The sequence below is a fragment of the Mobula hypostoma genome, chromosome 12, assembly GCF_963921235.1.
Source record: "Mobula hypostoma chromosome 12, sMobHyp1.1, whole genome shotgun sequence".
NCBI lineage: Eukaryota > Metazoa > Chordata > Chondrichthyes > Myliobatiformes > Myliobatidae > Mobula > Mobula hypostoma.
The window spans coordinates 69,019,508-69,046,788 of NC_086108.1; the positions used below are offsets into that span (position 1 = coordinate 69,019,508).

At 41.9% G+C, this 27,281-nt stretch overlaps 1 protein-coding gene across 2 annotated transcripts in view; it reads right to left on the minus strand.

Moving 5' to 3' along the window:
• The window catches only part of faf1 (Fas (TNFRSF6) associated factor 1), a 415,765-nt gene that overhangs the window by 351,284 nt on the left and 37,200 nt on the right, over window positions 1-27,281 (minus strand). Inside the window, exons 1-2 of one of the 2 annotated variants that reach the window (XM_063064334.1) lie at window positions 17,640-17,917; window positions 7,583-7,651 (exon numbers count right to left, since the gene is read on the minus strand). In XM_063064334.1, the coding sequence (XP_062920404.1) occupies window positions 7,583-7,651; window positions 17,640-17,681 (111 nt within the window). In that variant the 5' untranslated portion in view covers window positions 17,682-17,917. Of the gene's footprint in view, window positions 1-7,582; window positions 7,652-17,639; window positions 17,918-27,281 lie in introns of those variants that run through there. The other variant, XM_063064333.1, reaches the window with a different exon arrangement.

A 27,281-nucleotide genomic window follows, 5' to 3' on the forward strand; every position in this document is an offset into this window, starting at 1 on the left:
AACCACAGGAGAAGAAAGAAAGGGATGGGGGAAACACTAGAGAATACAACATTTGTGCGTAGTAGACTACTCAGGCAGAGTATCAAGTGCCGTTCTCTTAGCTTGTATTTGGCTGCACCATGCCTGTAGAGGAGGGCAGAGAAACTGGAATGGGAATAAGGGAACTTAAAATAGCTTGTAGCAGGGAGTTTAACATGACCACTGTGGACCTAGCAAGGGTACTTGGCAAAAGCATTTCCAGTACTGGCACTTGGTCTTGCTGATGAAGAGGAGGACTCATAGGAGCACAGAATGCAGCAGACGAAGTTAGAGAAGGACCATTTGGGTATATGCCTCACCCCTGGAAGGGCTATTTAAGTGGAGGCAAGGGAGGAGGTACACGGCAGGTGAGATAGCAGGCATCGCTTCCAGTTGCAGGGGACAGCGCCTAGGGAAGAATGAGCCATGGAGAGTGGTCGCTGCTGAAAGCAGCAGCATAGGTGCCAGGGAAATCCAAAAGTTTGACTGATGAAGGTACATGCCTCTGAGTACAAAATTGGTGGCTGAAGGGATTGTGCACCTGGGTTGGCTTTAAGTTTCTGGATCACTGGAAGGTTTTTTTGGGAATGGGACCTGTATACACAGTGCAGGTGGCACTTTAACGAGAGTGGGACCAGCATCCTAGCTGGGAGATTTATTGTACAGTTGGGTTAGGTTTTTTAACCTTGTTAAGAGAGAAGGGGGCTTCAGTGGAGAGATAGTACTTTTCTTCCAGATGATTCTGAGACAAGTAGGCAGAACAAGCAAGTGAACTTCAAGAAATTTCAATGCCAAATTGCACACATTTAAATGCATGAGGTATAACCAGCAAAGTAGATGAACCCAAAGCTTTAAGTAACACAAGAGTCTACAATATTGTTCCCAGCACTGAGATAAAGAATAGAAGGACTGGGTATAACATATTCAGGCGAGACAGATGGTGTACGGGGAAGAGGCATTGTGTTGTTAGTCAAAGATTGCATTACTTCAGTATTGAGGGAGGATATCCTAGAAGGCTCCTCAAACAAGACCGCAATTAGAGATTAAAATCAAGAAGGGTCTCATCACCATTCTGGGGGCATATTACAGACCACCCAACAAGTCAACAAGAAGAGGAGGAACAAAAAGCTGCAATAAAAATAGGATTACTGTACTTGGGGGATTTCATTTTCCCAAATTTAACTAGGATTTCTTCAGTGCTAAAGGCTCAAGGTGCAGACTTTTTGAGGTGTGCCCCTAAGACCAAAGATGCAACGGGCATTACTATAGTTCATCTTGAGGAATAAAGCTGGTCAAGCAGAGAGAGTATCATTTTGGAGATAGAAGGCAAATCTCATTAACACAAGGGACAACTTGGGATTAGGAGCACATATTTGCAGATGAGACTACAACACATCTGCACAGTGGAAAACATTCATAGAAGAAATAGCAAGAGTTCAAGGTTAACATGTTCCAGTAAGGGTAAACACCAAGGATAACAGGCTAAGGAACCCCGGATGCTCAGGAATATTGAGAGCTGGATAATAAAGGGAGAAAAGAGGTGATTTGACAAAAATAGAGAACTAATAATAGAGAAAGCCTGTTCTAAATAGAAAAGTGCATGGAGGCAATTAACAAAAAAAATTAGGAAGACCAAGTTGGGTCCAGAAAAAAATCAATAGCCAAATCCAAAGATATTTATTCTATTAGTATATTAAGGACTCTTAAAGAAAACAATGGCAATTATTTGTGGAACCAGTTGTAGGCGAGGTCTTAAATTAATATTTTTCAATTGGCATTCATAAAGAAAATTGACTTTGTAGTTGGTGACTTAAATGAAGTGTAGGTGAAAGTCCAGAGCCAGTCTCTGCAAATTAAGAGAAATACTCAACATCTTTGCAGGCTTAAAGATGGATAAATTCTCATAACCAATTGAGATTTACCCCTGACAACAGTAGGAGTCAAGAAAAGAAATTGCTGGGGCACTGGTTGAGATTTTTCAATCTTTGCTGAATACATGCAAAGTACTAGATAAATAGAAAACAAATAGCATAGTCCCCTTTATTTAAAAAAAAGTGCAGAGGGAAAAGCACTGTAATTGTATACCTGCAAACCTAACAAGAGTAGGGAAGATTCTGAGGATGACAAATGCAAAGGCAGAAGCTAATCAGAGATATGCCTAACATGCAAATCCTGTCTGACCAATCTGAGTGAATATTGTGAAGAGGCAACAAATTTTATCAATATCTGTGTACTAAATGTGATGTACGTGGCTATCAGCCTTTGATAACATGCCACACGTGGGACTGGTTCAAATGTTTAGGACCCAAGGATCCAGGGAAAATTACAAAATTGGAGACAGTGGGCAATAGAGACTACTGTGTTTGCGATTGGATGTAGGTGGCATCAGTGCTGGAACCTTTGCTGTTTGTAATAGCTATGAATAACTTGAATGCAGATGTGGGATCACAAATGTGCAGATGACATGATGATTGGAGGAGTTTAGTGTAAGGATAGAGAGATAACAATGTGTCGTGAAATAGTCTGAAAAATGGCAAACAAAGTTTAGTCCAGATAAATGCAAGGTGATACGTTTTAGGAGCACTAACGAAGCTAGGACATACACTATGAATGGTAAAGTCTTAGAATGCATAGAGGAACAGTGGAGTACAAGTCCAGAGATACTTGAAAGTGGTAAAATAGATAGAGAACATGGTTGGGAAGGCACATGGAATGCTGGCCTCCTTTAGTCGGAGCACTGAATACACAATTAGGGAGGGTTTTGGTCAGACCTTGGCTGAACCACAATTGAGAGGAAAAATGTTACAGTGCTAGAGGGAGTGAAAAGGAGATTCACAGACATCCCACCCTGCAAAAACTCATTTCAGGGAGGTAGCACCATCAATTTGCAGGAGACTCACGGAACTTCCAGGAGGGGTGTGATGTCTGCAATAGAGTAGCTCCTTAGCAGCTAGCCAGCTAGCTTAAATAACGTTAGCTATGCTAATGAATGAATGACATATGTTAAACTCACCCCAACGTGTCTTTTACAGTCATTTGGGCAATAGAAAAGTCACTGCTGCAAATAGCGCAGTGAGCAACACTGTCATTATTTTTTGACCCCTATTAGGCAGGGGTACACTTTAGTGTAGTCTGGGGTGACGTACGATTTATATTTTCTTTTTTTGGAATACTCTCCCATGGCACGTGCGCGCGCGCTCTCTCTCTCGTCTCTCACGCTCTTTCTCTCTCGTGGTCGCTCTCACGCTCGCTCTTGTGGTCTCTCTCGCGCTCTCTCTCTCGTGGTCGCTCTCACGCTCGCTCTTGTGGTCTCTCTCGCGCTCTCTCTCTCATGCGCTCTCTCTCTCTCGTGGTCGCTCTCGCACGCGCTCTCACGCTCACTCTCTCTTGCTCACTCTCAAAAAAATTGATTTCCATGATATTGTATATAATTTGCAGGCATCAGGGAGCCACTATTAATATGCGGGAGACTCCCAGAACTTCCGGGAGAGGTGAGATGTCTGGATTCATCGGGATGTTGCCTGGGATGAAGCAATTCAGTTCGGTCTGTTCTTCCTACAGCAGAATAGGTTAAGAGAGCATATGAATGAGGTATACAAAATGATAAGGGGTACAGATGAAGTAGAGTGCAGGAAACTTTTCGGCCTATCAGAAGCATATAAAATTAAAGGACATAGGTTATGGCAAGGAAGAAAAGATATAGACAGGATTTGAGGAAGTACTCCTGCACACAGGGGATGGCAAGTACCTGGAATGCAGTGCCTTAGAGTTGTTGAAGCTGGGTCACTGACATAATTTGAGATGAACACAGAAATCACTTAGAAGTCTATGGACTTTCTTAGTTTAATTTATCGAAACTATTTGTTTAAATCGTCACTTTGTGATCCTACCTTTTCTCTTTGGAGGAATAAAGGAATTTATTCCTTTATGGACCTGTTTCAAGAAGGCCGATTGATGTCCTTTGAGAAATTAGTAACTAAATACTCTCTTCCACACTCACACTTTTTGCAATATCTTCAGATCAGACATTTTTACAAGAATATTTAATTTTCCATATATACAAGATTCTGACCTGTTAGACATTATTTTAAAAATGAACCCTTTAGTGAAAGGTTTTATTGGGAAAATTTATAATTTACTATTACAACAGGATAATCATCCTCTACTTAAGATTAAGCAAGATTGGGAAAGAGAGTTTAACATGACCTTGATAACAGAGGATTGGTTGCGAATTTTGAAGTTGGTTAACTCTTCTCTGATTTGCACCAGTCATTCTCTAATTCAATTTAAAATTTTACATCGTTATTATTTGACAAAGGAGAGACTGTCTAAAATATTTCCTAATGTTAATAGTCTGATAGATGTAAAACTGAGATAGCTACATTGACACATATGTTTTGGTCGTGTTCTGTATTGAAACAGTTTTGGAAATCTACTTTTTCTACAATTTCTAAAGCTTTAAAAATGAATTTACAACCTAATAAATGGACAGTTTTGTTCGGTATAATTCCTCAATATATTGATGGTATTTCTGTATCAGACCAACACATAATTGCATTTATTACATTATTGGCTAGAAGGGCTATTTTATTAAAACGGAAAGATGCTTCTGCTCCCACTTTGATACAATGGATCTCTCAGGTGATACTATGTCTTAGTTTGGAAAAAAAATCAGAAGTCAAACTTTTGATCCTTGATTTGACTTTGAGAAAAGGTGGGGCTCTTTTGCCCACTACTACCATTTGATTTGAGTTAATTAAGATGGTCCCCTTCTGATTCTTGGGTAAATGGATTTGGTTGGTGGATTGATGTCTTTTTTTATGGAAGCCTGTATGGCATATAGCTCCGGGTCCGTGCTCCAGATCTCCAAATAGGTTTTTTTTTTCCTCGTTTTTTTTTTGTTAGCAGGTTTTTTTTGTTTTAGTTAGCAGGGGTTCTTTTTTCCTTCTTTCTTTTTTCCAAAAAAAAAAAGTTTTAACATTTTTATTATTATTATTGATATACTGTTTAGCTTGGTTAATAGTTTGACTCTTATTATACATATTGATACACTGACTTGAAAGAAGTCTATGGAGCAAGTAGCAAGCAATGGAATAAACACAGAAAGGTCTCAAAGGTTGGAAAGGACAAGCTGCATGGTTCTATAAAACATCAGTAATCATGCATCCACAGCTACAGCCATAACTGTCAACAGTAGGAGTAGCAATCCCGTCTGTTCTTATTTAGTTTCCAGGGACTTTCAAGAACATCTTTCATGAGAGGCTACTGAATGAATTTCAGGTTTGAACAGGAAAGCTGAGTGCAAGGTTAATGGCAGGATTCTTAGCAGTGTAGAGAAACAAAGTGTCCAAGTCCACAGATCTCTCAAAGCTGATATGTAAATTGATAAGGTGTTTAAGGCAACCTGTGGTGTGCTGGCCTTCAATAATTGGGAGAGCAAGTTCAAGAGTCATGAGGTTAAATGCAACTCTGTAAGAGACCACACTTGCAGTATTGTGTTAAATTCTGGTCGCCTTATTAGAGGAAACATTTAGAAGCTTCAGAGAAATCACAGAGGAGATTTACCAGGATGCTGCCTGGATTAGAGACCATGTCTTATGAGGAAAAGTTGAGCAAGAAGGCTTTTCTCTTCGAAGCGGAGGATGAAAGCTGACTTGACAAAGGTGTATAAAATTATGAGAGGCATAGAGTGTACAGCCAGTGCCTTTTTCCCCAAGGCAGCAATGGGCAATACTTGAGGACATTCCCTTAAGGTGACTGGAGGAAAGTTCAGGGGAGATGTCAAAGGTTTTTTTTAAAAGAATAGAGTGATTAGCGCTTGGAATACACTGGCAGGGGTGCTGGTAGAGCCGATACAATAGGGAAATTTAAGACATTCTTAGATAGGCACATAGATTTAAGAAAAAAGGATTATGGATTGTATAGGACGGTTGATAGGTTAGGTTGATAAAGGGACTTACAATTAAAAAGAAAATCATGAAAAATGGCATGTACTGAAATTAATTGAAAGATCTACTTCAATCCCAAAGTTTATAGTCAAAGACCGGCAAGAGGGTCTAGGCACCCATGATCAGGTAGGAGTTGGATATGTAAGCAAACATGTAAAACAGGTAACATTTGTGTGTGTTAACTAGGGGCCATGCACAATCCTGATTTGATGGAGACAGCCGTGAGAAGCACGGAGGAACCCCTGGAGAAACTTCTGAAATGCCCACTTCGCTACCGCTGTGCAATCGAGAATCTCCAGAGGGGAAGGCCCCAAATCCTCAGCTTTGACTACTGCCGGGGCCGAGGTCAAAGTGCTTGGCAGAGATAGTGCTCAGTGCTGGAGAGCTGGTCAGAGGCTCGGAGTTTTCGTACGAACTCAGAGTCGGACTGTGGTCGGGTGCTTCCAGGATGCTACATCAGCAAATTTGCGGCGCTGGTGGTTCACCGTCTGCGTGAGATGATGGGACTTTCGAGAGACTTTGAGACTTTTTACCGTGCCCATGGTCTGTTCTTTATCAAATTACGGTATTGCTTTGCACTGTTGTAACTATATGTTATAATTATGTGGTTTTTATCAGTTTTTCAGTCAGTTTGTCTTGTGTTTCTCTGATATCATTCTGGAGAAACATTGTATCATTTCTTAATGCATGCATTACTAAATGACAATAAAAGAGGACTGCGTGTCCTCATAATCTAATTTGCGGATATTAAAAGCTGGAAATACAATTACTTCTATCTGCATGTGAAACCATCCCTTTGGTGAAAAAGCAGAAAAGCATTTTGTGACGAAACAAACTTTATGTTGGTTTTCACAGCAAACAATTTGAGTAAAAGAGTAAAAGATATCTTGTTGCAGTAATAATGGGCCATGGTTGAGATCACACATAGAATATCATCTCACAGACAAGAGAAAATCTGCAGATGCTGGAAATCTAAGCAACACACACAAAACGCTGGAGGAACTCAGCATGCTAGGCAACATATATGGAAAAGAGTACAGTTAACTTTTCAGGTCGAGAGCCTTCAGCAGGACTGGAGGTGGTGGGTGGTGGGGAGGGGAAGGAGGAGAGGAAGAAACCTCCCCTCCCCCCACCTCCTAACTCTGATCCTCGCCTTTTTTCTCCCATCCTGGTGAAGGGTCTCGGTCTGAAACGTCGGTTGTACTCTTTTCCATAGAATATCATATATTGGTTTGGTCAACCTACCCAAGGAAAGACATACTTGAAAGAGGAAGTACAGCTAAAAGTTCACTGGAATGATACCAATGAGAGTGGGGAAGAAACCACCAAATAATCAAAACTACTTATAAAATGTCAGTCCTGGCCTGCCAAAGGGTTTTGGCCCCAAACGTCGACTGTTCTTTTTTCCATAGATGCTGCCTGCCCTGCTGAATTCTTCCAGCATTTTCCGTGTGTTACTATAAAATGTCAGTTTCAGCAATGTTTGAACAATTGAGTGATACAGCTGACAGTGCAATACATTATCAAAAGATTCAAAATGCATGTACGTAACTAAAAGATTTTCAGAAAAACCTTTATCAAAATAAAATACTCTTCCATTAAATTTTACAACTTACCACTAAATCCCAATTATTTTGCTCAAGCAATGTAATAGCTTCATCAATATTTTCAATTCCAGTGCATGCCTGCAAAGACAAAAGTTTTACAAGAAAGCTGTTCAAATGTTTACACCAAGCAAATATTAACTTTGCAATGCACAACTTATACCAAGATATATTATTCAAGAAAATGCTTCAATTTAACAAAGTACAAAACAAAGTACAAAGGGCTATTACACTAGGAAACTAAGTAACGCTATAAAACAATCATATTTGACAGCCTATGCAAACTTCTCGCAAAAGACCATAATAAATAGTCATCCCATTCAGAATGGATTTTGATCATTCAAAGAGCCCCATTCAAAAATCTCCAATTTGTTTTCCACCATAGTTGAGATAATAACAATCCTTCAGAGTCAAAGGATTTTGGATTCAAGTCCACCAAAGACATTTAATCCAAAACTTACTTCAATGTAACCCTGCACATACAGTGAATTCCAGGTAATTGAGACACATCAGATTCAGTACATTTTTTGCCCAATTAAGTAGCTGCCCCAATTAGGCGGTTTCATGGGACTAGTTCAAAAGATATAAAAAGAACACAAACTACCCTTTAACTGAGAAACAAATTATGTATTTAAATGAAACACAGAACAAACTAGAACACTGTCAATACTACTACAGTACTATAAAACTGCAATAGGTCCTAATAGCTGGCTTGGTGGCTGTCCATCATATCCAATGATGGCAGGAAACCTGTGCAGCAATTTTTTAAAGTGGAAACATCATTGCACTGGGGCTATTCCACTCTCTCGATCTCAGAGGTCCAGGTCCAGCGATACGAACGCCGTCATACTGGGATTTTCCTTGGTTGTAGTGAGTGACCATGCTTCTTCCGTGCCTCGTCATGCCCTTGCTCTCCACAGAGCAATGCAGAACCATCTTCCTGGTCAATGAATATCACTATAGATTTTATCTGCCCAGTCCACTGGAGCTGACTTTGTATGCTAGGACAGATAGGCGTGCCCCTATCTAACCAAAGCATAAGGCCAGCTGGCTCCTCTCAGCTGGTTTATTAGCCCACCTGTTGAAGCAATGTACCAGGATCTGCCTGCTATCGCAGGCAAACAGCTGTTTGCAGCCACGGGTGAGAGCTGAGTGTATGCTGCCATGTTCTTTTTATTGACTATAAATGAACAAAATCACACAGATAAGGGTAGATATGGGACTGCCTTCATTCAACTTTTGATATTGCAACCTTCAAATCTTCATTTTAATTGTAATATTCAAGATGATTGTTAATATCTTAAATTTCTGCATAGTTCCTAACTTGTTGAAGTAATGAAATTGCTTCATTCCCGGCCATTTCTGGCATCTCCAAGCCTGAATGCTTGAAGCTACAGTAAGCAAAACAGTTATGAATTGTCTTACTGTTCATTTCTCACCAACTATCAGTGACAAAAATTGCTGCTCTTTTTTTTAAAACAAAAGCACATGCAACTGATAGTATTTAAAGACTATTGGCTCTAATCATATAATAGTGCGTAATAACCATACAAGGGCATGCACTGACGCTAGTTAGAAACTGCTCGGTAAACAGTCTCCCGTCCCAATTAAGCGGAATGGTGTCCCAAATAAATGAAAGGAGTCCTGGCTAGATTCTCAATTAGTCTTTGTTCTTGTAGAATTGTGCCAGATAAGTGGCTGCCCCAATTAATCAATGGCCCAGCTAACTGGAATCCATTGAGGTAAGACTGCTGATGTCAATACAACTTGTGGTTTATGGGAAACAGACAGAGTGGAGCTGAAGCTAATGCCTGGTCAACCATGTTCTTAGTGAATGACAGAGCAAACGAGAGCTGTTTTAATAAAGAGCAGTTAAAGGATGGCTTGTGATTTATTCATATCTTCAACCATCTCAGTTTTCAGTTTGGAGATACCTGAAACAGATGGGAGTGAAAATTAAACAATTTCACTACTTTAACAAGTTAAGGACTACAAAGAATTTGAAGGTATCGACAATCACCTTGAATGGTACAACGATACTGAAGATTTGAAGGATGCAACTGTTAAAAGCATTGTATGAAGGCAATTCATTAGGCACCAGGTATCTGTGCTAAAGAACACGTCAGCATACATTGGTTGAATTCCTCTGTTGTTAACTGTGAGGAACTAATACAGTTTTATAGTATTGCAGTAGTATTGGCATTGTTCTAATTTGTTCTGCATTTTATTTAAGTACATAATTTGCTAAGTTTGACTTTTTTTAAAATACCTTATTAACCATTTCCATGAAACTTTAGCTAATTGGGATAGTTGTTTAATTGGGCTAAAATGTACTGATCCCAGTGTATCCCAATTAGACAGATATTAAATGATTACACTAGAGTTTTGAGGTAGAATTTCAATGATTCATGCAGTTAAGAGAGAATAAATCATTATCTCCATCCCAATTTGGCAACATCTTCCTCCAACAGTTTCCCCTGGTTCTAGCGTTCCTCCTTAAAGGAAAATATCTTCTCAGCATATACCTTGTATCCTCTCAGCACCTTGTGCATCGCTTCAGTGACATTCTTCCAAACGCCAATGGGGACAGATTCAGAATCAGAATCAGGTTTAGTATCACTGGAGGGGGAAAAAAGCTGTTCCTGCAATGTTGAGTGTGTATACCTCCTCCCTGATGGTGGCAAGCAGAGGGAATGTCCTGGGTGATGGAGGTTCTTAATGGTGGATGCTGCCTTTTTGAGGCATAGTCTTTTGAAGATTTCCTCAGTGCTGGGGAGACTAGTGCCCATGATGGACGTGGCTGAGTCTGCAACCTTCATCCTGTGCAGTGGCCCCTCCATATCAGATAGTGATGTAACCAGTTGGAATGCTCTCCATTGAACATCTAAAGAAATTTGCCAGAATCTTTGGTAACATACCAAATCACCTCCAACACTAATGAAATGTAGCTGCTGGAGGGTCTTCTCTGTAAATGCATCAATATGTTGGGCCCAGGATAGATCCTCAGAGATGCTGACACCCAGGAACTTGAAACAGCTCAGCCTTTCTATTGCTGATACCTCAATGATGACTGGTGTGTGCTCCCTTGATTTCCTCTTACTGAAGCCCACAATCAATTCCTTGATTTTACTGACATTGAGTGCAAGGTTGTTGTTATTATTGTGACACCACTTAAACAGCTGATCTATCTCACTCCTACAGGCCTCCTTGCCACCATCTGAGATTCTGCCAACAACAGTTGTGTCATTGGCAAATTTAAAGATAGCACTTGAGCTGTGCCTAGACACACAGTCATGGATGCAGAGGAAGTAGAAGAGTGAGCCAAGCATGCATCCTAGAGATGCATGGGAGTCGACTGTCAGCAAAAAGGAGATGTTATTTCTGATCCACACTGACTGTGGTCTCCTGATGAGGAAGTCAAGGATCCAGTTGCAGAAGGAGGTACAGAGACCCAGATTTTGAAGCTTGTTGATTGGTATTGAGGGTATGATGGTGTTGAATGCTGACACCAGCAGAGTGCCACAGATCTAGCCCTCAGCAAACTCAATCTTTCCTCACTCGCCAACCCTTTCTTCCCAGGGAAAAAAAAAGCGAATCTTCTCTGAAACACCTCTGATACGAATATATTCCTTCCAAGATAGCCAAAATTTCATCTTATCCTCTTCCATATGCAAAAAACGGCTAATATCCTTTTTAATTTCTAGCAGCAATTGAATGCTAAATTCACATAGGACACCCCAATCCCTCTGCACAGTAGCATTCTTAAGTTTAAACATAACTTCACTTTTCCAGCCTTCTTTCCAAAATGGATAACCTATCTTCCCAGATTATACTGCATCTGCCATTACTTGTCCACTCCTTCCTTATTTTTATCCCTTTGTAGACTTCTTGCCTCTTCTCAAAACTTATCCAATATCAATGCACCATCGGTAAATTTCACTAAAACATGCTCAAATCTTCATCAACACATATTTTAAAGTTATCAGATTTTTACTGAATACATTAAATGCTCATATTATCAATTACCAAAATAAAAGTAATGTTTTAAGTTCACTGAGACCAGTTGACTTTACATGTTTTTTTTATATAAACAACTTCAAACCTTCAAGAATCACTTAGGAATATATTTCTATGTTAACAATATGCAGGTAAATAAAATTGGTGGCTGCTAAATTTATCACTTCATTCTCCATTCATGTTGTGGTTCATATACATTTGTCCTTCTTTGAGAATGAAAAACAATCAAAACTTACTTGGATAAGTCATAACCCACATCTCTATCTGAACCAAAATCAATTAATACCGAACTAAATCTAACTCAAAGTGAAAACAGATTCTGTAATTTTTTTTTCAGAAATATGCCTAACCATATTTTTGCATATTTAATAGTATAACCACAATATGGCCCATCTGTGCTCATTCCTCCAAAAATATCCACTAATTTGTCTGACCTATATCTATCACCCCAAACTGAAGTACTCCAGTCCTGCTTGTACCCTGTCCCACATCAAGATCTACTCATTCTTCATTGTATCCTTCCTGGCCTACACAATTGAAATAGATTGCTGCTTCTTTATTCCATTTTTATTATTGGCCAAAAATGAAACTTCAGTGTGAAAATTACAACTCTATCAATTTTTCTATCACACTTTCTTTCAATACCCTGACCCTTACTTTCCTTGCAACCTTACCAAACTTAATTTTCAATCTACACACATCAAAGTTGCTGGTGAACGCAGCAGGCCAGGCAGCATCTGTAGGAAGAGGTGCAGTCGACGTTTCAGGCCGAGACCCTTCGTCAGGACTAACTGAGTGTTGTTGTTTGTGTTAATTTTCAATCTAATCTTTTCCTTTCATTCCCTCTCTGCTTTCTGTAAGGATTGCTCTCTATATGACTCCCTTGTCCATCTGTCCCTTCCCACTGATCTCCCTCCTGGCACTTATCCCTGCAAGTGTGTCATTTTACATTCCTCCTTCATCACTGTTCAGGGACCCAAATAATACTTCAAGGTGAGGTCATACTTCATATACGAGTCTATCAGGGGTCATCTATTGCATCCAGTATGGCCTCATCTATATCGCTGATACCCAATGAAGACTGGAGGACCGCTTAATTGAGCACCTAAGCTCTGTTTGACACAAAAGGTAGGATCTCCCAGTGGCCACCCATTTCAATTTGACTTCCCATTCCGACATGTCGTCATCACCTCACTCTGGTTCCCCACTTGCTTCCCTCTCTTCCATGACCCACTGTCCTCTCCTACTAGATTCCTACTTCTTTGTATTTCTTCCATCTATCCCCTCCCAGCTCATTTCATTCCCCTCACCTCAATATTCTTGCTTCTGCCCCCTTCATTTTCAATCCTGAAGGGTCTCAGCCAAAATGCAGACTGTTTAGTGCCCTCCATGAATATTACCTGACTCGGAGTTCCGCCAGCATTGTGTTGCCTATTACGTCAGATTGTTGTTACTCAGCACAAATGAGAACTGAAGTATTTTAATTTGCAAAACTCTAGAATTCTCTGGTCATTACATTTACAAGACCATAACACACAAGAACAGAATTAGCCCAATTGACCCATACTCTGCCATTCCATCACTGCTGATTTATTAACTCTCTCAACCTCATTATCCTGCCTTCTCCCTGTGAACTTGATGACCTGACAAATCAAGAACCTATCAATCTCTGCTTTAAATATATCTGATGACTTGGCCTCCATTGCCATCTGTGGCAATGAATTCCACAGATTCACAACACTCATGCTAAAGAAATTCCTCCTCATATCCGCTCTAAATGAACATCCCTCTGTTCTGGTCCTAGACTCCCCAACAGCAGGAAACATCCTCTCCACATCAACTCCATTTTAGCCTTTCAATATTCAATAGGTCTCAGTGAGATCCCCCCTTCATTCTTCTAAACTCCAGCAAGTACAAGCCCAGAGCCAAAACATGCTCCTCAAATGTCAACCCTTTCATTCCCAGAATCATTCTTGTGAACCTCCTCTGGACCCTCTCCAATGCCACCATATATTTTCTTAGAGAAGGAGCCCAAAACTGCTCACAACACTCCATGCGGTCTGACCAACGCCTTATAAAGCTGCAGCATTATAACCTTGCTTGTACGTTCTAGTCCTCTTGAAATCAACGCCAACATTGTATTTGACTACCTCACCACCAACTCAACCAGCAAGTTAACCTTTAGGGAATCCTGCACAAGGACTCCCAAGCCCTGATTTTTAAAATTTTCGCCCCGTTTAGAGAATTCTCTTACGCCTTTATTCACGTCCATGCACATCCCTACATGATATTCAATCTGCCACTTCTACACCCATTCTCCTAATCTGTCTGACCTTCTGCAGACTCCCTGCTTCCTCTACACTGCCAGCCCTCCTACCTGTCTTTGTATTGCGCGCAAACTTGGCCATAAAGCCATCAATTCCATCATCTAACTCACTGACATACAACATGAAAAGAAGAGGTCCCAGCACTGCCCCTGCAGAACACCACTAGTCACTGACAGCCAACCACAAAAGATGTCCTTTATTCTCACTCTTTGCCTACTGCCAATCAGCCAATCCTCTATTCTTGCTAGTATCCTTCCTGTAATACCATGGACTCTTACCTTGTTAAGCAGCTTTTATAACTTGAACCTTTTTAGAGCCAGGGATCAGATTGCACATGGCACAAAAGAATTAGCTACATCATTTCACAGATTTCATTTACTTGGACATACAAACATGACATATTTCCACATTTTAAGAGGGCATCCAAATGACACAATCACAAAGCAACAGTTCAGATGACAAAACCATTTGTTGAAAAATACTTATTTTGACTCCATAATTTAATAATGTTTAAAAATGCTCTCGAATAAAATAATTGACTAAATGCCATGCCATTGCCAAAATACTTTCAAAAGGTGACCACTAGGAGGTGCATTTTCTCTTTGTGATGAATGCTGGTTCAATTAATCACCTACCTCTCCTTCAACATCCTGAAAACAATCACCAGCAATTAGCTCAGTAAAAGTAACTTAGTTGATTAACTACAAATTTCTCTAACTTCTATGTAACCACAGGAAATGATGATCACATTGCTGTCTCTCCTCTGATGATCGAAAGGCAGATTGACTAATACATTGAAAGGTTAAAGGATCGATGAATTATGATAAACCGGAGAAAATCTGCAGATGCTGGATATCCAAGGCAATAGACACAAAATGCTGGAGAAACTCAACAGGCTAGGCAGTAACTATGGAAAAGAGTAAACAGTCCTGAAGAAGGTGTCAGCCCAAAACCTCAGCTGTTCACTCTCTTCCATAGATGCTGCTTTACCTGCTAAGTTCCTGTGTGTGTTTAAATGAATTATGATATTCTTTGAATATTGCCATTAATTCAGCAATGCTGCTATTTTCTCTCAATTATGTTTTGCTGAAATCAAAAATATTTTAAGATTTCATTTCTGATATTTACTTATTTAAATAAATTGATACTACTTGTAAACAATTTACATTCAAACCCAAGGATGTGGTTTCAGGGTACTTGCAGGCACAAGATAAAGAGGCTGTTGGCAGCATGGTTTCCTCAAGGGAAAATCTTGCCTGACAAATCAGTTGGAATTCTTCGAAGAAATAATAAGCAGGATAGACAAAGGAGAATCGTTTGATGTTGTGCATTTGGATTTTCCAAAGGCCGTTAGCAAAGTGCCACACGAGGCTGCCTAACAAACTACAAACCCATGGTATTACAGGGAAGATTCTAGCAGGGACAAAGCAGTGGCTGAATGGCAGGAAGCAAAGAGTGGGAATAAAGGGAGCCTTTTCTGGTTGGCTGCCAGTGACTAGTGGTGTTACACAAGGGTCTGTATTGTGAACATTTTTTTTTATTTTACATCTCGATGATTTGGGTGATGGAATTGACGGTTTTGTTGCAAAGTTTGCAGATGATAAAAGATAGGTGGAGGGGCAGATAGTTTTGAGGCTACAAAAGGAGTTAGATGTATTAAGAGAATGGGCAAAGTGGTAGATGGAATATAGTGTTGGGAAGTGTATAGTCATGCACTTTGATAAAATAAATGAAAGGCTTGACTATTTTCTAAATGGAAAGTACAAAAATACTGAGGCGCAAGGGAACTTGGGGTTCTTGTACAGGATTTCCTAAAGGCTACTTTGCTGGTTGAGTCTGTGGTGAAGAAAAAATGCAATGTTAGCACTCATTTCAAGACAGAATATAAAAGCATGGACGTAATGTTTAGCACTGATGAGGCCTCACTTAGAGTATTGTGAGCAGTTTTGGGCCCCTCATCTTGGAAAGAATGTGCTGAAACTGGACAGGATTAAAAGGAGGTTGTCGAAAATTATTCCAGGTTTGAACGGCTTCTCACATGAAGAGTGTATGATGGCTCTGGGCCTGTATTCACTGGAATTCAGAATTAGGGGTGACCTCATTGAAGGCTAAAGAATGTTGAAAGGTCTCAATAGAATGGATGTGGTGAGGATGTTTCCTACGGTGGGAGAGTCTAAGACCAGAGGACACAGCCTCAGAATAAAAGGGCATCTTTTAGGATAGAGATGAGGAGGAATTTCTTTAGCCAGAGAGTGGTGTATTTGTGGGGTTCGTTGCCACAGGCATCTGTGGAGGCCAAGTCTGTATGTATATCTAAGGCAGACTTTGATAGATTCTTGATTGGTCAGGGCAACAAGGGATACAGGGAGAAGACAGGAGACTGGAGCCGAGAGGAATATTGGATCAGCCATGATTAAACGACAGAGCAGATTCAATGGGTCAAATGGCCTAATTCTACTGCTGTGGCTTATGATGTTATGGTCAAACTCGCAAGATTGAAACATAAACCTACAATGGAAGAATTGCACCAAATATGCGTATTTAACAAAACATCAAAGTCAAATCTAATCACCCTGCATTTTGGTCTATAACATTTTGGTGAATGCCTCATCCCATACTCTCACTCCATCATCCAAGGATCCCATTCCTTCTCCTTTCTCCCTCTCTGATCCTATCCCCACACCCAACCTACCCCTTCCACTTGCCTTGTACAGTGCCAGTCTCCACGTTTGCTCTCCGCCATCGACTCCGCTCCCAACTTCCCACATACACTCACCCCATAGGACTAACATTCCTCACAGCCTGTCACTTGTCCACTCACCAATCATCCCATATCTCCACTGACCCATTCAGTACTTAATCAAACTTCATCCAATAGCAACTCCCAAACTCCTCCACAACAATCTCATCCCCTGCCCCCTAACCACCACCACGCATCCAAGAGCCACAGTCCCCTGCTCCCCCACAAGACCCCTGCCACCAGCTGAGGTCCCCTACTCCAAGCAAAGCCCAACCACCAGCCATGGTTTTCTACTCCTAATATGACCCCTACCACCACCTGTGATTCCCTACTCCTAACATGACACCCCCCCCCCACTGGCCACGGTTACCAGCTCCTAACAGTACTCCCACCCCAACCTCCAGCGGTACCTTGCTCCTATCAAGACATCCCCCACCCCATCCGTGGTCCCCTGCTCCTAACAAGACCCCACCACCTCTCCCAGCTGTGGTCCCCTGTTCCTAACTTCCGCCACCAAATCCCCTCCAAACACACGCAAAATTGCAAGCTTCTCGTCGTATTATTGGTCTTTAACGTGGTCATTTACAACAAGGCTGCACACGATTCTTTCGCCTATATATTCCTGATGCCTGCAACTTTGCATTAATAAATTAGTTTGTTCAGTGGATTGTGGAAAAATAAAGATTGTAAGCAAATAGGCTCATTTCTATAAACCTTGTCATGGAACAAGACAGACAGTGAGAAACAATACCCCATCATCTGCGCAGTTCACGTGAGGATACATAGTCAGAAAGAGAGAGAAGGGAGCCGGGCTCATCTCAGATATTACCTTCGGGTGCGAACATGTGGGCAATTATTTACATGACAACTAGGTAACCAGTCGGTGACATCTATCGTTCAGCTGAAAACACACACTAAAGTTCCCCCTGCATTCACAGTTGGTAAGAGGGAACGCGTGAAGGAACGTTACAAGCCCCAGACGTACCTGGAAGTCGGCGAGAATCATCTCCCGATCCATGGCCGCCATCGTGGTGTTTCTGTGCCCCGCGCTCGGCCGCCCCCCGCACAGGGACGTCTGCTCCCAGTGCACCCACCACACTCATCAACGAAAACACGCAGCCACGGTCAGCGATCCAGCCGCACAACAAGCTCAGTAATCAAACAAGTATCCAGAGTGACTGCAGCCAAAGATATCCTATACGGCTTCTGCCGGGGCAAACAATGCCAATTGATACCCCTCCGCTAGGAATGAGCTTACCCGTATCCTTTACGGCAGCGTCGTTCACTAAATTTGCTTGTCACGCTGTCGTGAAGGGAAATAAACGTCGCGTTTACGGCAGCGTCTCCACGTGACGCAGCTGTCAATGGGTTGCCCTTCCCCGCCATCCGTGTCCGAGAAGCTCTCTTCCCTCACCCTTCATTTTCCTTTGCCTTCCCCGGCACCGACCCCTGCGTTTTCCTCCTCTCCCCGTCCTGGCACTGCACTCCCATCCTTATGGCCTCCTTATCACCCTGACTTTTCCTCTATCCCACCCCGTATTCTACCCCTTCCTCATCTAGTTTCCGCACCTTACACCCTTATGCTGTTCCTCCATCTAACTTGCATCCCATCTGGTGTACTCTCCCCAAGCCCCTGACATTCCATCCCCATTTCCTGCAATGTTCTCTCCCCAGCTCCTAGATCTATCCACCATCCTTACGTCCCTTCACGTGTTTTCTCTTCCTATCCTACTGGCGCTCCACTCTCCTATCTTCTCCTCCTCCACTCTCTTAAATCCCTGCACCACAATCCAAACTCTGCTTTCCCGTCTCACACACACACACACTCCTCCTATCCTGCACTCTTTTTTCCCTTTACCTTCTGCTCTCTGTCCTCCCATTCCTCGCACTCGCTCAACATTCTTGCTGTTCTTCATTCCCCACCACTCTTTCTTTCTGCCCAGAGCATTCTCTATTTGTCCCCATCTTCTCCAGTGCACTGGCTCTCTCTCTCTTGCTTTAATGTTCGTTTTCTCTCTCATTTCCCCTTCCCACTTGCAGTCTGTCTCTTCCTCACCACCCCCCCCCGCATGGATTTATGGATTTCAGCTCCAAACACACACTGTGCAAACTCATAAGTAATTGATGATCATTTTTATTGTGTTAGTGCAGTGTTTCACCACCTATTGAGCATTCATCTTCATCCAGAAGAATCAATGTAATAATTCAACTCGATATTGTTATAAGGAATCAACAGAAGCCATTTCTCAGTAATTTTATTTAATTCAATTTCTTTTTGAAAAGTATCTTGAAGTGCTGGATACTATAAAGAATATGATACTACACAACATTCCAGCTATAGTACTGAAGATTTGCAGTCCAAAACTAGCCTTGATAGTGGCCAACACTCAACATGTGGAAAATTGCCCAAGTATGTCCCATTCATTAAAAAAAAAGCCCTACTCATTACCATCCGATCACCTAGACTGTCATCAGCAAAATGCTGAGAGATATCATTACTCACTCGTTCAACAATGTTTAGTTTCACATATTGGGATCACGTGATTCATGATTCTAATGATATTTAGAGACAGCATCTAAGGTGCCTTTATTTAAGAAGTCAATAGGGATAACACAGATTGGTTGGTGAATCTACAGTCAATGTATGGAAAAAAATTCTGAGGAACACAATTAAACTACCCTTGCAAAGGCAATGATTAATCAAAGATAATCTTCATATTCTTGTTAGGGGGAAAAGTCTGCCTAATCAATCTGATTAAAATTTCACAGCATCAATGAAAGTGGGGCAGTTGATATGGCCAATGTTGTAATCTATACAGACTATACAGATCTGATGTAGCCACATCATATATAGCTTATGATGTGGCTACATCAGAACCAGATCCATGGGTTCCAATTCAAGGCAGAGAATCATGGGTTTGTTCTTATGACTAGAAACATTAACCAGTGGTAAACTACAGGGATTGGTACTAGGACCATTACTATTTGAGATTGGATATAGCTCAACACATCACAAAAACCAAGCTCCCTATCAAATACTCCATCTATACTTCTCACTCCCTTTATAAAGCATTCAACACAATCAAAGACTCCTTCCACCTAGGCATTCTGCCTGCTTCACTCTACATCTCTCATTGGGCAGAGGATACAAAAGCCTGAAAGCATTACCACCAGGGTCAAGGAATACTTGAGACTATTGAATGAGCCTCTGGTAATGATAAAATTAACTTTTGACCTCAGGATCTACCATGTGTTAGAGGGTATTCTGGAGTAATGTGAACATAGCAGATAATAATTCAAGTAAGGACCCGTACTTATTGTAAATTGCAAGCAGTAAATTGAAGTTAAAAATACAGGCTGGCCCATAAACTAAGATAAATGGTTTGCAAAATGGAGACCATGAGACGATTGCATGTGCATCAGCCAAATAATAAGAAAATGGAGTTGCATTAACTGGCCTCCATCAATCCAGGGAAAATGGACTTAAGTAATTTGCACCATTATAAACAAGTTGAAGAAAGCTTGCAGAGCAGATAGATACTATCACTTAGCTCTATCAATAGTTGGGCACTTGGCTCTCTGTCATCAGAAGTTTTTAGAATAACTGTGTTAATTAGGTTCTCTCAGAAAAAGGTGCTTGAACCTTCAGAGTTGTCTTATCAATTTTCAATGTGCTTTTATTGTAAATAAGTACCTCAAAGGAACCATTTGTCAACCCAAAATATTGAAGTAAATTATATCATTGTAACTATTGAAATTGTATTGAATCCTGTGGATAGCCAGAGGCTTTTTCCCAGGGCTGAAATGGTTAACACGAGGGGGCATAGTTTTAAGGTGCTTGGAAAGTAAGTACAAGGAGAATGTCAGAAGTAAGTTTTTCATACAGTGGCGGGTGCGTGGAATGCACAGCTAGCGAAGGTGGTCGAGGTGGATACGATCGAGTCTTTTAAGAGACTCTTAGTTGGGTCCATGGAGCTTAGCAAAATACTGAGGGCTATGCAGTAGCGAAATTCTAGGCAGTTCTTAGAGTACACCACAGGCGGATTACAGGGCTGTGTGCTTAGCCCCGCCCCCCCCACCCGCTTTATACTTAAAACAATGAGGCTAAGCATCGCTCACTACCATAGTTACATTTGCTGGTGACACTACTGTCGCTGGATAATCAAAGGTGGTGTCAAATCAGCATATAGTAGGGAGATTGAAAATCTAGCTAAGTGGTGCCACAACAACCTCTTACTCAATGTCAGCAAGACCAAGGAGTCGGTTACTGACTTCAGGAGAAGGAAACCACAGACGCGTGAACCAGTCATCATCAAAGGATCCGAGTGGAGATGGTCACCAGCTTTAAATTCCTCATTGTTATCATTTCAGCGGACCTGTCCTGGGTCCAGCATGTAAGTACCATTACGAAGAAAGCATAGCAGAGCTCTACTTCCTTAGAAGTTTGCAAAAATTTGACATGTCATCTAAAACTTTGACAAACTTTGGGAGATATGTAGTAGAAAATATATTGGCCGGTTGCATCATAGACTGGTATGGAAATACCAATTCCTTTAAATGGAAAATCCAACAGAAAGTAATGGATACAGCTCAATTCATCATGGGTAAAGCCCTCCCCAGCAATGAGTACAGCTACATCGGGTGCTGTCGCAGAAAAGCAGCATCCATCATTAAGACCATGCTCTCTTCTCACTGCTGCCGTCAGGAAGAAGCCTCAGGACTCACACCACCAGGCTCAGGAACAGTTATTACCCCTCAACCATCAGGCTCTTGAACCAAAAGGGATAGCTTAACTCAACTTCACTCGTCCCTTCACTGAACTGTTCTCACAACTTATGGACTTACTTTCAAGGACTCTTCATCACATATCCTTGATATTTAATGCTTATTTATTTATTTATTATCACTACTATTATTATTATTTTCCTTTTGTATTTACACAGCTTGTTGTCTTTTGTACAGTGGTTGTTTGTCCGTAATGTTGGAAATGGTCTTTCATTGCGGTTCTTGTATTTACATAGAACATAGAACATAGAATAGTACAGCACAGTACAGGCCCTTCGGCCCACAATGTTGTGCCGACCCTCAAACCCTGCCTCCCATATAAGCCCCCACCTTAGATTCCTCCATATACCTGTCTAGTAGTCTCTTAAACTTCATTAGTGTATCTGCCTCCACCACTGACTCAGGCAGTGTATTCCACGCACCAACCACTCTCTGAGTAAAAAACCTTCCTCTAATATTCCCCTTGAACTTCTCACCCCTTACCTTAAAGCCATGTCCTCTTGTATTGAGCAGTGGTGCCCTGGGGAAGAGGCGCTGACTATGCACTCTATCTATTGCTCTTATTATCTTGTACACCTCTATCATGTCTCCTCTCATCCTCCTTCTCTCCAATGAGTAAAGCCCTAGCTCCCTTAATCCCTGATCATAATGCATACTTTCTAAACCAGGCAGCATCCTGGTAAATCTCCTCTGTACCCTTTCCAATGCTTCCACATCCTTCCTATAGTGAGGTGACCAGAACTGGACACAATACTCCAAGTGTGGCCTAACCAGAGTTTTACAGAGCTGCATTATTACATGCAACACACATCAAAGTTGCTGGTGAACGCAGCAGGCCAGGCAGCATCTATAGGAAGAGGCGCAGTCGACGTTTCAGGCCGAGACCCTTCGCAGGTCCTGACGAAGGGTCTCGGCCTGAAACATCGACTGCGCCTCTTCCTATAGATGCTGCCTGGCCTGCTGCGTTCACCAGCAACTTTGATGTGTGTTGCTTGAATTTCCAGCATCTGCAGAATTCCTGTTGTTTGCATTATTACATCGCGACTCTTAAACTCTATCCCTCGACTTATGAAAGCTAACACCCCATAAGCTTTCTTAACTACTCTATTCACCTGTGAGGCAACTTTCAGGGATCTGTGGACATGTACCCCGAGATCCTTCTGCTCCTCCACACTACCAAGTATCCTGCCATTTACTTTGTACTCTGCCTTGGAGTTTGTCCTTCTAAAGTGTATAACCTCACACTTCTCCGGGTTGAACTCCATCTGCCACTTCTCAGCCCACTTCTGCATCCTATCAATGTCTCTCTGCAATCTTTGACAATCCTCTACACTATCTACAACACCACCAACCTTTGTGTCATCTGCAAACTTGCCAACCCACCCTTCTACCCCCACATCCAGGTCGTTAATAAAAATGAGGAAAAGTAGAGGTCCCAGAACAGATCCTTGTGGGACACCACTAGTCACAATCCTTCAATCTGAATGTACTCCCTACACCACCACCCTCTGCCTTCTGCAGGCAAGCCAATTCTGAATCCACCTGGCCAAACTTCCCTGGATCCCATGCCTTCTGACTTTCTGAATAAGCCTACCATGTGGAACCTTGTCAAATGCTTTACTAAAATCCATGTAGATCACATCCACTGCACTACCCTCATCTATATGCCTGGTAACCTCCTCAAAGAACTCTATCAGGCTTGTTAGACACGATCTGCCCTTCACAAAGCCATGCTGACTGTCCCCGATCAGACCATGATTCTCTAAATGCCTATAGATCCTATCTCTAAGAATCTTTTCCAACAGCTTTCCCACCACAGACGTAAGGCTCTCTGGTCTATAATTACCCAGACTATCCCTACTACCTTTTTTGAACAAGGGAACAACATTCGCCTCCCTCCAATCCTCTGGTACCATTCCCGTGGACAACGAGGACATAAAGATCCTAGCCAGAGGCTCAGCAATCTCTTCTCTCGCCTCATGGAGCAGCCTGGGGAATATTCCATCAGGCCCCAGGGACTTATCTGTCCTAATGTATTTTAACAACTCCAACACCTCCTCTCCCTTAATACCAGCATGCTCCAGAACATCAACCACACTCATATTGTCCTCACCATCATCAAGTTCCCTCTCATTGGTGAATACCGAAGAGAAGTATTCATTGAGGACCTCGCTCACTTCCACAGCCTCCAGGCACATCTTCCCACCTTTATCTCTAATCGGTCCTACCTTCACTCCTGTCATCCTTTTTTTCTTCACATAATTGAAGAATGCCTTGGGGTTTTCCTTTACCCTACTCGCCAAGGCCTTCTCATGCCCCCTTCTTGCTCTTCTCAGCCCCTCTTAAGCTCCTTTCTTGCTTCCCTATATTCCTCAATAGACCCAGCTGATCCTTGCTTCCTAAACCTCATGTATGCTGCCTTCTTCCTCCTGACTAGATTTTCCACCTCACTTGTCACCCATGGTTCCTTCACCCTACCATTCCTTATCTTCCTCACCGGGACAAATTTATCCCTTACATCCCGCAAGAGATCTCTAAACATCAACCACACGTCCATAGTACATTTCCCTGCAAAAACATCATCCCAATTCACAGCTGCAAGTTCTAGCCTTACAGCCTCATAATTTGCCTTTCCCCAATTAAAAATTTTTCCTGTCCTCTTTGATTCTATCCTTTTCCATGATAATTATAAAGGCCATGATAATTACTGTGAATGCCAGCAAGAAAATGAATCTTAGGGTTGTATATGTGAACATATAAGAACTTTGATAATGAATTTATTTTGAACTTAGAAATTTGAACTTTTGATGAAGGCAAACAAAATTATGTGGGGCAAAATTGAGTCGATACTGAGGAACTATTCTCCTTAGCATAGGTGTTTAAAATAAGAAGGCATGAGTTTTGAGGTAAGGGAAGAGGTTCAGAGAGGTTCTAAGAATGAATTTTTTCACATAGAAGTTAGTTAAACCTGGAATACACATCTCAGTGGGTGGTAGAGGCAAGTATCATTCACAACTTCTAGATGTGCACTTTGAGTTGTCAAGCTGAGAAAGGTATGAAGCCATTTTCTGGGACTGGTAGACATGGATGCTTGACATTCAGTCTGGAATGTGGGACTAGGGATATGCTTCTGTGCTATATGATTTAATGAGAGATGTCGAACCACAGGCAAGACTAAAATAGAGACTGCCCTGAGAAATCAAATCAGAGATATATAATTAGCACTCAATGCTGACCGCAGCTAGTCAAGTCCTAGACCTATGCTATTTAATATAAACACTAATTATTCATGTGCATTTGGGTTTGACTTGGAGTAAATTTCATTGCAATCCATAGCATTGGAGAGCACAAGGTGAACTTTTTGTTCAACATTAAACTCACAGTAGCCGCGTACTGCTACGTGTAACACATGCATTCCACAATGTCTCTGTTTGGGCAGAACAGGAGAAGAAGAGGCAAAAGCAAAGCAAGTGGAAGGAAGAAAAAGTCCTCAACCAAAAGTCTTTGGTGAGCCACTCTTTCACCTCCATAAGCTGAGAAATAATGGGTGTGGGTACTATGGCTTTCGAAGGCATGGACACTGGGATATATGTATCTACGGGCTGGATTCCTGCCACAACCCCATGCCTGAACTGCCGTCCCAGGGATGTAAATGTCATCCTGGCTTTTTTTAGTCACTAAATCAATCCAGGCAGTGGCAAGTGATATTTGCCACATATTGCATTTGGCAGCTCTCTGCTTCAGAAATCAAAGAGAAATGAACTCAAAAGAATGTGTAAGAGGAGGTTATCAACTTCAAAAAAAGTTGAAGGAAACTGCCGTTCAATTTTCACGCAGAGTATTTCATTTTGCAATTTGATTGGAGCACTCACAAAAACTTCTGCACCTCGCAAACATAACCCTGACCTGCAACGCCTAAAAAGCCATGGATAACTTTCACGTGTATACTTTAGCAAAGGCAAGATGAAGTCTGTATCGCACTTGGAAGTGTATTCTTTCTCTTCTGTGTGTTCGCTCATTCAGTTTAATGCAGCCTTCCCAAAACAGCATTAGAACTTCTGAACCACAAGCACTGCAATTGGTTGGGAGGATGTCCTCACACTCTGATTGCCAATTAGGGATGAACGACAAGTGCAGGAATGCTCAATTCAAACAAGTGATAACAAATTAAAGAAATAATACAGTTCCTACATACAGATCCTACCTCTAGGTTGCTGCCATACTTGGAGGAGCAGGATGTTCGTGTTCCCTTCTCCCTCCTCATCATGGTGAGGGGAGGAGAAATATAAAAGGGCTCATTCAGCCACCCAAGTGTTATGAGATGGGAGAGAGTACGGCATCAGAGACCTACAATGTGAGAAGGAAGGTTCGATATGACTATGCCATCAGACTTAATAGTATGCAATTCATCACTGGCTGGTGGTTGTGTGACAACCAAAGTTCAAAGTAAAGTCATTATCAAAGTACATATATGTCACCATATACAACCTCGAGATTCATTTTCTTGCAGGCATACTCAGTAAATCCATAATAGATGAATAACTTTAGTAGAATCAGTGAAAGACCGCACCATCTTGGGCTTTCAACCAGTGTGCGAAAGACAACAAACTGTGCAAATACAAAAAGAAATATTGAGAAACTGAGTTGAAGCATCCTTGAAAGTGAGTCCATAGGTTGTGGGAACATTTCAACAATGGGGCAAGTGAAGTTATCCCCTCTGATTCAAGAGACTGTTGGTTAAGGGGCAATAGCTGTACCTGAACCTGGGGGTGAGAGTCCTGAGGCTCCTGTACCTTCTTGCTGATGGCAGCAGTGAAAAGAGAGCATGATCAGGGTAGTGGGGGTCCCTGATGATGGATGCTGCTTTCCTGCAACAACGCTTCATGCAGATGTGCTCAGTGGTGGAAAGGGTTTTACCCATGAAGGTCTGGGCCATATCCGCTACTTTTTGTAGGATTATCTGTTCAAGGGCATTGGTGTTTCCAAACCAGGCTGTGATGCAACCAGGCACATTATCAGAAGTTTTTTTTAATTAATGAATAGGTTTCAGTCTGTACATCAATCTGTGCATGTAACCAGCCTTCTCTTGTAAGAGAATGGGTAATCAATGAGTTTCTGACAATCCATGTGAATGATAATGGCAACACGGTCAATGACGTTTAACTATGTGAAGAATCTGACACGTAAACAACACACACAAAATGCTGGAGGAACTCAGCAAGCCAGGCAGCATCAATGGAAAAGAGTAGAGTTGACGTTCTGGGGCGAGACCCTTCAGCAGAACTGGAGAAGGAAAAAGGAGGGGTAGAGTTAAAAGGTGGGGGGAGGGGAGAGAGAAACACAAGGTGATGGGTGAAACCGGGAGGGGGAGGGATGAAGTAAAGAACTGGGAAGTTGATTGGTGAGATACAGGGCTGGAAAAGGGGAAGTTTGGTAGGAGGGTACAGAAGGCCATGGAAGAAAAAGGGGGGAGGAGCACCAGAAGGAGACAATGGGTAGGCAAGGAGTTAAGGTGAGAGAGGGAAAAGCGGAATGGGGAATGGTGAAGGGGAAGGTGACCATTACCAGAAGTTTGAGAAATCGATGTTCATGCCATGAGATTGGAGGCTATCCAGACAGAATTTAAACTGTTGTTCCTCCAACCTGAGTGTGGCCACATCATGACAGTGGAGGAAGCCATGGACAGATATATCGGAACAGGAATGGGAAGTGGAATTAAAATGGGTGGCCACTGGGAAATCCCATTTCTTCTTGTGGATGGAGTGTAGGTGCTCAGCAAAGCAGTCTCCCAATCTACAGCAGGTCTCACTGATATACAAGAGGCCACAATGGGAGCACCAGA